We start from the raw sequence: 14,719 nt of genomic DNA, 5'->3' as shown, positions 1-14,719 counted from the left end.
AAATGTACATACAAGTCAAACAGCTACACACATGCATTTTTTCTCTCTAATGTCTGCCTCATTAACTTGATGGGCAGAGACTTGATGTGCAAATTAGGTATTTGTCTGATCTCAACCCTAGAAGGTATCAAAGTTTGCAGGCTATCTGATCTGGAACCAAATTTTTCACACTCCTTTGTTCACCACATCCCAGACTTGCAGTATGCATATCAATGGAAATTGCAACCAGTGACTGCGTCTTCTGACCTTGTAACAAAGGCTAGAAAATTAGGTTCAACAGCTGCAACAGATTTCAGCAGGAGATTTGCATTGCATCTCTCATGTGTCTCCATGAGCCATATGAGGAACGCTGGTTGAAAGAAGAATTCGATAGACTCACACTGACACACATTTATTGGACACAACATAAATGCGCTATATCAGTCTCTCTCACACCAGCTCAATGTGATGTGTACACCATGGACGGTTCAATCTCACACATCACACTTGCAAAACACACATCAGATAGTTGGAGAGATTTGGGCCCATTTATGAAATCATGTCAGCGCGCAGCTGATTGGCAAAAAAACGTCTGATCAATCTATTTTTTTTTTCACCAACACTGCAGTGCTATATTAAGAGTTTAACATCTGTTGTGCACACTCAAAGAACAATCCAGCTGGTATCAAAAAGCACTTCTGAACCTTTTTCTTTTTCTTTTCTATCTGAAGAACAAGCTACAGCTATTACAGCCCTACAGGAGGTCACTAAGACACTGTGGGCTGTCAGTAAGTATGATGTTAACCTCATCAAAGACTGTGAAATGCAATGTTTTAAACCCTGCCACTCTCCTTCCTACATCAGATGATGGACAAGAACATAACTGTGTTGCAGCCCTACAACAGGTTTGCTCCCCAAAGCAGGTGGGGGGAGGCGTTCCTCAGGTATAAATGTTTAGCTCTCCCCATGCTCGGGGTCTGTCTTCATTAACCGCTCGCATGTTGAATGACCTTTTCTTTGCAAAGAAAATAAAACCTTGTCGGCTGGCAGAAGTCTATATTTCGTTCTTCACCAGCAGCAGAGAATTTCCACTACAGTTGCCATGTTTTCTGAGTTGTTATAAAGGTACTGTAAATAAGACTTAAACTTGTTTTTACAGAAGATAAGGAAAAAGGGGAAGCTATACCACAGAGCAAGATGTGTAACTGCAACATGATATGACATATATTCAAAAAAATAATACATCTTTTCATGAGACTGATTTCTTTTGGTTTATTGTTTACTTCTGATCAGACTACATTTAATATGTGCGGATGCAAACAGCCATTACACTGGAAAATGGAGCCATAGTCAAACATATAGTAACATAAAAATAAATGACAAATCAGACCATATTCCAGAGGTGCAAAGTCCCATGGGCTGATGATGAAGGTTGTTCACAGGTAAAGATGGAAAAAAACTAGAGATGCATAAATATAATTATCAGTTTTAGTATGTAGAAGTTACAAAAAATCATCATTTTTCTACCTCAAAAAAGGACAAATGTAGATATTCTTAGTTCATAGTGATATTGTTCCCTTGCAGTCGATTTGAAGTCTGTTAAATAAAATCTAATATTTTTTAAAATTCTTTTCTTTGTCTCCCTGCTCCTCTGATTGGATGAGTGCAGAGGCAAGTAGAACAACAGATGTCCAGATTTTGATGGCAATATTGAAACAAGAGAGCAAATTTCCATTAGTTCACTTACTTGTGGAAATGATTTTCAGTCTCGTATAACTTGGCCTTTCAGGTACTTTCCATCCTCTCTTTTATGGACTGAAATTCCTCTGCCCTCTGTCACGTACACAAAGAAATTACTTTCTCTTTCAGTCTCACACCTAGATTTCATTAAATACATTTAAAACCAACACATTTTCTTCATGAGCATTGAATAACAATCAGCCAGGTTATAAAGAAGAAGGTTATGTGTCTTTTTGCTGTCTTGAGTGAGAAGGTATTTGATATGTTTTCTTTTTAGATGTCATTATGTGATTCTTCTGTTGATTGTATGGAGAGTTTTGGCAAAGTGGAACACCGTTTTGGTTTATGTGTCACCTATCAAAACTTTTGTTTCTAACAATACACTTGAATTTCTGAAAAACTGTTATTCTATACACTGCATTCCAGTCAGTGTAGCGTCCTGCCTTACAGTGTAATGCACCACACAGAACGAACACAAAGCAGGAAGACGGAACAAAACAAGTTACAGGGAGGCGGAGTATCACTTTAGAGGCAGTTGGATTCTCAGCAAAACATTTCCTTGTTTGTGAGTCAAAGAACCTCGGAGCTGCTACAGGCTGTTCTCAGTCTCTCTCAGTTTCTGTCTAAGGATTAATAAAACTTCAACAGGATCATCAGGCTTTTCTCCTTCAACCTTTCTTCAGCTTCTACAGGTACAGTTACTGCACATTAATGTGGTTTAAATAACCACCTTAACATATAAATGCACTGACTAATATATGAATATATATATATATATATATGTGTGTGTGTGTATATATATATATATATATATATATATATATATATATATATATATATATATATATATATATATATATATATATATATATATATATATATATATATATACATATAATACATTTCCATGAGGTGTATCATAAAAATCTAATTATTTTATCTAGTATACCAGTAATCCAATTGGCATATATTTGTGATATATATAGCATTGTGTACTGTGTTGGTGGTTTGACTTTCACTTTCATTTTTGTTCTCAGTGTGTCACCATGTCAGCCACGAGCTGTGTGTTGTCTGAAGAGCAGTTCCTGTGTAGCATCTGTCTGGATGTGTTCACTAATCCTGTCACTATACCATGTGGACACAACTTCTGTAAAAACTGCATCACTCAGCACTGGAAAATTAACAGTGTTAAGTGCCAGTGTCCCATGTGCAAAAAGAATTTTAAAACACGACCTGAGCTGTCTGTCAACACTTTTATATCTGAGATGGCTGCTGAGTTCAGACAGTCAGTTGGAAAGAGAGGCAGCATGGACTCTGAGATACAAGTTGCCAAACCAGGAGAAGTCTCCTGTGATGTCTGCACCGGAACTAAACTGAAGGCGCTAAAGTCCTGCTTGACGTGTTTGGCTTCCTATTGTGAGATTCACCTGGATCCTCATCTGTCAGCTGACACCCTGAAAAAACATCAGCTGATTGATCCTGTGGAGAACATGGAGGGCAGGGTGTGTACAAAGCACAAAAAACCTCTGGAGCTGTTCTGCAAGACTGATCAGACATATGTGTGCTCGCACTGCACTGTTTTAGACCATGCGACACACAACATTGTTTCTCTGAAAGACGAATATGAAGCAAAAAAGGTCGAGCTGGAGCAGGCAGAGGCTGAAATCCAGCGCATGATCCAGGAGAGGCAACTGAAGATCAAGCAGATGAAATGCTTTAAAATGCACAGTAAGGAAGATGCAGAGAGAGAGATAGCACATGGAATTCGGATTTTCACAATTCTGATGCAGAATGCGGAGAGAGACCTGAACAAACTCATTGAGATGATTGAAGGCAGGCAGAAAACAACTGAGGAACACGCCGATGGCTTCATTAAAGAACTGGAAGAGGAAATTTCTGCACTGATAAAGAGAAGTACTGAGATGCAGCAGCTCTCACACACTCAAGACCACCTTCACCTCCTCCAGAGCTTCACATCCCTAAATACAGCTCTACTCAACAAGACCTGGACGGAGCCCAGCATCTGTCCACCATCATATGAGGGGAGTGTGGTGAGAGCTGTGACTCAGCTGGAGGAGACACTCAGCACAGAGAAGAGGCAGCTGCTGCATGAGGCCAAGCTGAAGAGGGTCCAGCATTACGCAGTGGATGTGATTCTTGAACCTGACACAGCTAATCCCTGGCTCATGCTGTCTGATGATGGGAAACAAGTGTGGTGTGGCAACATGAGGAGGGACCTGCCAGACAACTCAGAGAGATTTTCTCTTTATGTCAGTGTCCTAGCACAGCAGAGTTTCGCTTCGGGAAGATTTTACTATGAGGTTCAGGTTACAGGGAAGACTGACTGGACTCTGGGAGTGGTCAAATGGTCAGTCGACAGGAGGGGAATATTCCCACTGAGCCCAGTGAATGGCTACTGGGCTGTGGGTTTGAGGAATGGGAATGAGTACTTAACTCTCACCAGCCCTGTTGTCCGTCTGAGTCTGGACTCGAGGCCTCAGAGGGTTGGGGTGTTTGTGAGTTACGAGGAGGGTCTGGTCTCCTTTTATGACGTAGATGCTGCAGTTCATCTCTACTCCTTCACTGACTGCTCCTTCACTCACGAAATCTGTCCGTTCTTCAGTCCTGGTCTTCATCATGGTGGCATGAACTCTGCCCCTCTGATCATTTCTCCTGTCAATCACACTGATTAGATTGGATCATTCATTTTGCCATTTTAGAGATGCAATTCAAAGAATTAAGGTGACATAAACTGAGATGTAACTATTAAAGGCAGCCCATCTCCAAAACAAACAAGCAACAGAATCTTGATACACTTTCAGTTTGTCAAATTTTTATGGCTAAGGTGTAAACAATACTTAGTCATTCACAGACACAGACTACATAAAAATACATCCTCTGGAGTCATGTTGCTGTCCACATGTTGAGTGTAAAGGCTAATATTCACTTTATGGCTGGTTTGGTTCATTATTCAGCCATTGGGGAAGGGTTAGTCTCTATTTTTTGGGAGAGCTGAGATTTATTTCTTATTTCAGTCTTCACCTTGTCTCTGTACCAGTTTTATTTTCCTCATCACAATCAACTAGTAGTTAGAAGAACTGATATATCAGCTTTGAGAAACAATGATCTCTAGAGGCTCAATTTTTTTCTTCTATAGCGGCTCCCCTCCTCATTTATTCTGATTCTTAAAATAAAGCAGAACTCCAGTAAAATGTGTCATATTCGACTACAATACAAGTTCAGTATTTGTGTTCAGTTGTATGTAAAACCACTTCGCCCATGTGCACAACCAGAGATTACCGTAGGAGGAAGTCTTCCTCTCTCCTGTGCATCGGTGAGCAGAGGAATTTTACTGACAATTGACTGATAGGGATTAACTTGTGTTTTGATAGGACAGTGCACTGTGCAGCTGTTAAGCTGTCCAACACATCTAGTTGTAAAACTTGGGCCTCATGTAAATGGTTTAGTTTTGAAGGGCACTCAGACATGTGAGCTTAAAGTAATATATATATATTTTTAAAATCAGGGTTAGATTGATAAAATTTGCTGGTATGCATCTGTTTCATTATTCAGCAACAGTAGCGGTACATAGTAGATTCATGGTTACGTCCTGCAATTAAATGAATGGTGCTTGACTGGGTGTGCTTGCTGAGGAATCGGGACACGTCTTGTCAGGCAACAGGAGGAGGACCAGTGACTGGTCCCTCCCAGTCACTGGAAAATACCTGGAAACTAGATATTAGTCAGGGAGCCTCAGGCAGAGAGGAGCAATTCTGAGTGGCTAGAACAATAGGAAATTGAATTTGAAAAAAAGTCCACTTCTTGAGAAACTTGATAACTATGTGACAATGATTATTCTTTTAACATATCAAGCCATCACCATCTTACATTTTTTGTGCAACTTTTAATTATTAATTGCAAAACAAGTAGTATCAATTTGATACTGTTAGTATTTTGAGATATTATGGGGAGGGTGTTGGAGTTGCAGTTTTCTATGTCCAAAGAGATTATTAATAACACTGAGGAGGGCGTGTCACCCCACCCAGTCATTTTCATACCCTCAACCCAAACACCAGCAGTAATTTGACATGTCAACTCCAGAAAAGCAACAATTTTATCACATTGGCTTCCAGGACAAGCATATCCTGGTTACTTGACCATGACGTCTACTTGTGTCTATATGATCTGTTCGGTGTATTTGAAAGGCATTTCACTGATGCAACTCAAATGTTGTGATGTGATGATATGTGTGTATGTGTATGTGTATTTGTATGTGTTGCACTTTGAACTTCAGATTCTATTCAGTGGTACTATTTTTGAAAGTTCCTTGTTAACAACTTTTTGTATGTTTGTACTCTTTATTATGTTAACATATAATATAAAAAATAATGCTTACTGGCAAAATTTTTAATACTAATTGCTACAATAAATGAGTGTCAACAGAATAATTCTGTTTTTTTTTTTTAATCAATTAAACATTGTCATTGCATCATCAAAATCATTGTCAAACAACGATAACATCAACAACTGCAACAAAAAAAAAAAAAAGCAAAACCCTTCTGAACTATGATTTCTATTTTCTAACTGTAAACTTTAAATTAAGATTGGGAAACAAGAGGGTACAGCAACAAGAGGTAGAGACAGATCAACACTTTCTTTTATACTGCAGCCAGTATATAAACAAAGAACCAGGTCTCTACTAGTTTTTTCTCCTGACCTCTTAATCACTGCCCACATCTACCCCCCCTAAATTCCACCCGGCGCGTGTGCGCCGCATTCCGGCTCCGACGCGGCCACTCTAGTCAATGTATCCGATTCCACTGGGCGCGCCGCGGCGCGTTTCAGAAGCGTCCCAGAAGCGGCTCTCCGCTCCGCTGCGCTGAAGATAGGTGCCTCGTCTATTTTTTTACGGAAGCCGCGTCAAGCCGCACAGAGCAGATAGAGCTGGGCAGGAAGTCAGACACAGAAACAGCATTGAGCATCCGGTCAATTTTCAAAATAAAACACCCCGTGCAGACTCCTGGTATCAACAATAAACGCAATTAAAACAGACGAATAAAGAAACCATTTAACTAAGTAGCCTACTTAACCATAGTAGAAACACAAAAATCAAGGAAAATGACCAAATCAACGAAAGCTGAGCAAGTTAACAAAATTGAGCAGTTTAGTTGCCCTGCTACTGCAGTAATTACGGTAGCCTTAAGGCACTTTATCAGCTTTGACAAGGCTGCTGTAATTACTGTAGTAGGAGTGCAACTGACTTTAATCGGCGGAACGCTTCCCCACAGTGAAGACGCTCCGCTTCTGACACGCTCCCGGTGGAATAGGGCGCTGTGTAGAGGACGGAACAAAACCGAGCTGGAGCCGGACCGCGGCGCGGTGGAATCCCGGGGTTAGTTTTCTTCAACAACTAAAATAGTGAAACAAAATGGCAATTCAGTCTGATTATCATGATCTGATGATGAGGAAAAGGGCTTGGGTGATTAAAGGCTGGGGACTTGCCAAGAAAGTGGTAGACAGTTGTGTGATTTGTTGAAGACAAGGGAAAACCACTGTCAACAGATCATGAGTCACTCCAGGACCGGTGGTGAAAGATGAACTGAGGAAGAGTAAAAGTCAAGGTTTGAGGGGTTGTTTTCTGGTGCATAGCATCAAGGGCCATATATACCAATGTTGTCAGTGACCAGTCAGCCGAAGAATTTCTGCTGACCAACCAGAGATTCACAGCATTAAGGGCACACCCGAGGAAGTGTGTAGGCTTGCTTGCAGGCTTTAATAACTAGCATCATTGCTTTTTTTCTGGATTTCGTTCAATTTCATTTGCCTGGTATTTACTTTATTTATTACTATATTCAAACTATTTGTGTGGAAGCCTGTGTATCAGGAATTGGGTTTTTCTTATTTATTATTTCATTTAGTTGGAATTTGTATTTACTTAGTTCATTTAGCATTTCCTAAGATGGATTCCTAAAATGTCCTGTACTTTTTCTGTTTCAAAATTGTCTTCTTGTTCCGTCTCTTTTCTATTTTTGTGAACCAGAAATGAGATTATTTTAGTTCTGCCTTTCCTGTTTTTCAAAGGAGAGCTGGTGATGTTTTCAGAGAATCACTGTCAAAAACTGTCAAACTGATGTGAGATGTGGTAAAGCGCCATCTGGTGATGGATTTGTATGAGCCGTTTCTATTCAATATTAGTGACGCAGGAGCATGGCCACTGATAGTGATGGGGTAAATCTGTGAGTCTGAGATATTTGATATTATTGAGGCTGGTTAAGACAAGGACATTTTGTGAATATAGCTAATTTTAAGATTTTAAACTAAATTAAAGAAAAAACAGTTAATTGCAGTTTTCATGAACTCAAACTGAACTTTAAATCTTGTCAGTAAAATTGCAGCTATACTGTTTTGCCTGCATATTGTGCACTTCAAAGACTGTCTTCAGTCCTAGTGTATGATTAAAGGGTGTTTTGACATATGCTTCTGCTTTATGTTTTCACCAGCTTTGTAGGTGTGGCTATAGACTACAATCTAAAGCAGGAGTCTCCAGTCTTTTTTCCTCTGAAAGTTCATTTAAGAAAATGAAAGGCTGAGGGATAATCATGTCTTACATTACTATTTACATTTATTCACACATTATATCAAAACAGTCAAAGGGCCCTATCTTACGCCTGGCGCAAAGCAGTGCCAAGCACAGCGCAAGTGTCTTTGTTAGTATAAGACCGACGCAGTTGTCATTTTCCCATCCAGCGCCCACGTTGTTAAATTAGCAAATGCACTTGTGCCCATCAGAGCACACATGGGCGTGTTGGTCTTAAAATGAGGTGTGGTGGAATATTTAACAAATATTCTTAAACATTTTTGAGAGTACAGTGATCAGGTTTCCATACTTTCAGCAATTAATACCCCTTTGATTTGACCTCTTACTCCATGACTGAACAAAACGATTTTAAAGAAACTAAAACTGTAATTAAACAGAGTAGTGTCCTCCTTCCTTGCATGAAAGTGTTGATTGCATTCAGCAAGGAAAGAATGCCCTGTAGTATCTTACACCTGCTCAGCCGCCTTACCGCTGTTAGGAGGAGATCACTGTACCCATCAGAACATTCCACAAAGAACAGTTTCAAGCTCCTGTGTTGTACGGCTTCTCTTTAACAGTTGTCAGGACATGATCATCCCATAACCTTTGCATATATAACCTGCTGATGTATGATGCAGTGATAGTTTAGAAATTTATGAAAGTCCAGTTCTGCTTGCTGTGGGCAATCAATCCAAAAACTCCTCTTTGGTGGAAAAGTCCTCAAACACCATCTGAACAAAAACAGCCAGCTGGGTGGTATCTATTTAGTCCACAGATTTATCACACTGGATTGAAAACCACTTGCACCTTGCCATGTCCTGTTCTAACTGCTCCATTGCATCTGCAGAAAGCTCTGACACTCCCTTTGCCATACAGTATTGGCACCAAGTTGTACATTGGCAATATCTGGCAAAGGTTCTGTATTACTTTCAGCCACTGCAGTCATTGCCTTCTTTAATATCCTACCAATAGAAACTTTACAAATTAAAATCACATCATGTCTTTAGCAAACAGTTTACAGAAAATACTTATATGTAGCTTTATTTATTTTTTATCTGATGCTTATCATTGTCGTCTCCAGTAGTGCTGATAAACAAACCACCCATATGTCAGCCTTCAAATCCTCAGAATGTCAGCCAGATAATAAATCCCTTTCCACTGATTAATTCAATTACTCGCATCTATTTGTATAAAAGCATGCAGCTCAGGGTCAGAATTTCTAGACAGACATCAATATGGCAAATAATTTGGCCTTAAATTCAGCTCCCCCTCTCCCTCAGCTTAACATGTCACCCTGTCATACAGTATATTGCTGGAGGCTGTCCAGAGAGGATTTGTGTAGATGCAATTAAACAAAAACAGTCTCCAATTAACATGCTAACAATGCTTATTTTTTAATTTGGGATGGATGCAGGAATCCTAATGATGTTTATCTGCCAGTTAGAAACTAAACTAACTAACTAACTAACTAACTAACTAACTAACTAACTAACTAACTAACTTACACATTTTTACATTACATTATCATATTTAGTAATGTCATGGCTTTAATGGCTTTACAAAATAAAGTCATTCTTAAACTGTGCTGTACAGCCTGTCTTGTAAGCTGTGTATTTGAGAGGATGTAGTGTTTTGACAGACACGGCAGATTATTCCTCTTCACTTCAGGAGGTAAAAGCTCTGTTCTGTGTTCTCCAATTCTCCATGATCATTTACACGCACATACTAAAATAGAAACAGTTGTAATGATGTTATGGAATGTATTCTGTATATATACAGGGATGCATATCTTCAGCTACAAGTATATTTTTCACTTTTTTCACATCAAAATGTATTTTTCAGGCATTTAAAGCGTGTGTAAATATTATGCACGCTTATTTTATAGCTATTGGTTTAGCTTCACTGCCATTTACAGAAATACAATTAAAACTGGTATTAGGGTGCGTATATACACTATAGCAATGTCTGTGTCCCACTGGTCTAGTAGCAGTAGTAGTAGTTGTTGTTGTACTATCTTATGGTCACTAGAGGGAGACATACAGGGTGTAATAGAAACACTAATCTAAATGGTTTATGAGGAGGAGAGCCAACAGTTGGACAAACCTTATGAACCATGTGACCATACAGATGCATTAACACAAATCTATCTGTCTGTCTATCTATCTAGCTATTATTATCTCATGTTGACAATCTCTCTCCCTCAGCCCCCTCCCTCCCTCTCTCTTTCCCATCTTTATCCCTCCCCTTCCTGCTCCCTGTCACTAGCCTCACCCCCACCTCTCTTTCTTTATTGGCATGACATTATGGATCAAACATGTTGCCAAAGCAAAAAGTCACATATAAGCAATAGAATATAAATAGTAAATTAAAAAAGAAATATTATACATTAAAATATGTCTTGCTTTGTGACATGCAGTAACATATTCTCCTGCCAGTTATGCTGTAATGCTGTCTTCTCCAAGAAGGGTTTGAATTAGTCTGTCTTTTTTGGGGGGTAAGAAAGTTACCAGAATCAAATTTTCTTTGCATTTTGGACAACTCTGTTTCAGCTTCTCCTGTTCCACAAAGGATACAAATTCTCTTTGTTCTTTCTAGCCATTCTCTCTTATGGTGACCAGTTTCAATAGCGAGTTTATGGTCACTAAGTCTATATCTAGTAAGGGTTTGTCTTTTTATAGGATGTTTTATTTGGGTTAAATATTGGTCTACTTGAAAGTCTCTGTCCAGTGAATTATAGCATTTTAATTTATTAATTGATTAGATTTCTGTTTTCCACTGCTTGAAATATACTAGTTTATTATGTTGTCTATTTGTTTTACTTGTGAAATGGGAATTATTTTCATATCATCACTTTGACATATGAATATGAGTTCCTCATTTGTTCCATTCCAGGTATTTTTTTATCTGGGTTCAGACAGCTTTGCGGTTGGTGCGGTCTGTGTTGGTATGAATCTGAATATGACCCTACAATGGTTCCAAAGTTTGATTGTTCTTTTAAAATTTTAATTAAGAGGGGAAGAGAGCTCTGCTCTGCACCCGTGGTTTGGACAGTTTCTATGGACTCTCACTATGTTTTTACAGAACTCAAGATGTACTTTTTCAACTGGATTTGAATCCCAGTTCTCTTGTTTAATTAATGGGCCCCAAACTTCACTTCCATATAAAAGAGTTGGCTCAATAACACTTTGGAAAATTAAAAGCCAAATCTTTATTGGGGGCTTAATTTAAATGAGATTTTCCTTATACTGCAATAAGCTCTACAAGCTTTATCTGCCATTGCACTTACAGCCTTGACAAAATGTCCTGAAGCAGTGATAGTTAGGGCTAGGTATGTATACTCTGTTGTATGACTCAGTGTTGTCTCTTCCAAATAAACTTATCTTTTTAAGTTTGTGATCTTGATTTTTTTTTTTTTTTTTTTTTTTTTAGAAATATCATAATTTTAGTTTTAACTAACTAACTAGAGTTACTCTGATTGCCCAATTTTCACAGTAGTCATGGAGTAGGGGAGACCGGGAATGGTTGTAACATTTCTGACATTTCTGTCTGTAGCTTGGAGCTCTTTTAAACCAGTGCATTCAAAATGTGATGCAAACAAGTGACATGTGTCTGCTATTAAATGGTGTAGCTTTTATCTCTGCAACACAAACAGAAAATGCATGGTTTAGTCTCAAACACAAGAAGTGAAATGTTACAATTGACCCCATAGCCTGGGTTAGTTGTAACATATCCTGGGCTTTTCCATTGTAATTGTGACTTGTTGACTGTCCAATGCATTTTGGTTGTCCTTTATTGCATTTTCTAATGATTTCAGTTTGTCAATGGTGGACATCTGATGTGTGTTTTAAACCGCAGTGTTATGGATTTTGATATAAATTTGAAAAAAATGTTTTCCAAACATTGCCAGTCTGTATTACAATGCTATCTTTATATTTGGTTGAATTCAAATTTTTATACAGGTCTAAAAGGGTGTTGGTCTATTACCTTTTCATTGATCCATCCATTTTCCATCGCTCATCCGGGACTGGGTCGCGGTGGCATCAAACTGAGTAAAGAGATCCAGACATCCTTCACCCTGGCAACGCCCTCTTCCTGGGGGTTCCCAAGGTGTTCTCAGGCCAGAGGAGATATGTGGCACCCCAACCAGGTGCCCAAACCACCTCAGCTTTCAATGTGAAACGGGCAGCAGGCAGGGGCGGGGACCTGGACGTGCTGATCCCAGGCATCATAAACAGGGCAGGGCCTCCCAGACTCACACTTGTTTGTCATCCCATTGACTGAAACACCCAACTCTAATTTCCCCTTGAAATGAATTAATAATCTGAGTTCACATACTTTTGCCATGCACAAATATGTAACATTGGATCATATTCCTCAATAAATAAATGAACAAGTGTTAAGTTTTTGTTTTATTTGTTTAACTGATGTCTCTATATCTAGTTTTAGGACTTGAGTAGAAATCTGATGTTTTAGGTCATATTTATGCAGAAATAGAGAAAATTCTAAAGGGTCCACAAACTTTCAAGCAGCACTGTATAATTGTGATGTTCCCATTTATACCAAATAATTATTCCCCCTGATTGTCTTCCATTTTATATGTGGGAATATTTTAAGGAGGGTAGAATCAGTTCAGTATAGTTACTTGGGTAGTTTGAAGGGGTGTTATTGTGTCTTCATGTTTCATGTAAGATAATTAGATTGATGATGTTTATATTATCTATGAATTCAGGACTTGTAGTCTCCAGTCCAAAAGTTGAAGAGTTCAATCCCCTAATATTCCAACTACTAACTGAGAAGGATGCTATTCTGTCATTTAAATATGTAGTATCTCACAATAAAGTATTCAAGATACAACCAAACACATTTGACTGAAAAATCTGTATTGTACTAAACTAAATTTTAACTGTACCAAATGTTGAGTTTAACTCATTAACTTTGTGAGGAATGAATAGATAATGTCTCTTAAGTGGTTTTGCTCTAGAGGAACCTATGTTCTGGAAGCAACTGTGGTGTAGGTGTCTCTCTGTGTGGGGAGGTCTTTTTGGGGGGTGTATGACTGTAGTCCCCCCCCCCCCCCCCATCTCTCTCCCAGTCTAAACTGTGGTGACATTACCATTGTTCTTAATCGCAGATGGTCTATTGTTCTCAGTCAGTGTGGTCTGAACGTATATGAACCCTGACAACTTGGCCCTTCAACCACAAAAACAACAACAAACACAAACATATTCCATGTAATAAAACACAGAGACATACACTGACTAAAACAGGAATTTAATTCCACTTTGCAATATCTTAGGGGTACTTGGGGGCCACTAGCCCATTTCAATTATATCTACTCAGTCACTGAGCAACTTGTCTTTTTGCCCAGCACACTGCCTTGCATGTTTCATAGATTAAAGGATAGGTTCACAATTTTTTTAAAGTCTGTCTTGAAACAACAGTCATATGGACACAGAGGTTTTCCTCACCGTAATCAGTCCTCCTGTTTATACTGGCCAGAACTATAGTAACAAAAAGAGGGACTTCTGCATTAAGAAGACTAATGTTGAAAGATATCTACTTGATTTGACTCATTTGGACAGCTGAAACTTCATGTTATCTTTAGATAAACTTTTAAATACATTTTTGCACAGGAAGACTGTGGACTTTGTCCCCCTTCACTTACACTGTAAGTGCATTATGAAGGGATCTTCTAATGGTCAGTATGAACAGCAAGAATGATTACAGCAAGTACAGCCAATTTCAGTGTTCATTTGGGCACCTGACTGTTGTTTTAAGACAAACTTGAAAAATTGTGAACCTGTCCTTTGATGTCTCTTGTCCATTGCGTGTCATTGTGATAGTGAACTGCTGCTGTCTCCTTAATGATGTGATACAGACGGATGAAAATTAAGGAAAAACCTGTGCAGGTCTGAATGCAAATTAAAGGAAAAACCTGTACATGGTTTGGGTCCACTTGTCCCCTTAGAGGGAAGGGTCTCCCAATGGGAGATGGAGAATGGTGTTCATCCCTCCAGAACAGTTCCAGACACTTGTAGAATCAATGCCAAGGCTGAGGAACACCATTATTCAAAAAATATCCCCTTATTTGGTGTTTAGATGATGGCGGTGGAGAGCGCTGTCTATCACATCAGTCCAAAATCTCCCATAGGTGTTCAATTGGGTTGAGATCTGGTGACTGTGAAGGCCATAGCATATGATTCACATCATTTTCATACTCATCAAACCATTCAGTGACCCCTCATGCCCTGTGAATTTGGGCATTGTTATCTTGGAAGAGACCACTCCCATCAGGATAGAAATGTTTCATGATAGGATAAAGGTGATGACTCAGAACAACTTTGTATTGATTAGCCGTGACCCTTCCCTCTAAGGAGACAAGTGGACCCAAACCATGCCAGCAAAATGCCCCCCACTGCATAA

At 39.0% G+C, this 14,719-nt stretch overlaps 1 protein-coding gene across 1 annotated transcript; it reads left to right on the top strand.

Moving 5' to 3' along the window:
* Positions 1-2,269: 2,269 nt before the first annotated feature.
* Positions 2,270-6,480, top strand: LOC137193576 (E3 ubiquitin-protein ligase TRIM39-like). The gene is made up of 2 exons (XM_067604799.1): positions 2,270-2,411; positions 2,757-6,480. Exon 2 carries the CDS (start codon positions 2,766-2,768, stop codon positions 4,410-4,412), a length of 1,647 nt encoding a protein of 548 aa, XP_067460900.1. The 5' UTR covers positions 2,270-2,411; positions 2,757-2,765; the 3' UTR covers positions 4,413-6,480.
* Positions 6,481-14,719: the final 8,239 nt, after the last annotated feature.

The sequence above is a fragment of the Thunnus thynnus genome, chromosome 12, assembly GCF_963924715.1.
Source record: "Thunnus thynnus chromosome 12, fThuThy2.1, whole genome shotgun sequence".
Taxonomy (NCBI): domain Eukaryota; kingdom Metazoa; phylum Chordata; class Actinopteri; order Scombriformes; family Scombridae; genus Thunnus; species Thunnus thynnus.
The sequence above is the reverse complement of the archived record's forward strand: the minus strand, read 5'-3'. Positions and strand labels throughout refer to the sequence as shown.

Excerpts from the sequence above, each read along its gene's own strand:
- LOC137193576 (XM_067604799.1), top strand. The coding sequence starts at position 2,766 with ATGTCAGCCACGAGCTGTGTGTTGTCTGAAGAGCAGTTCCTGTGTAGC.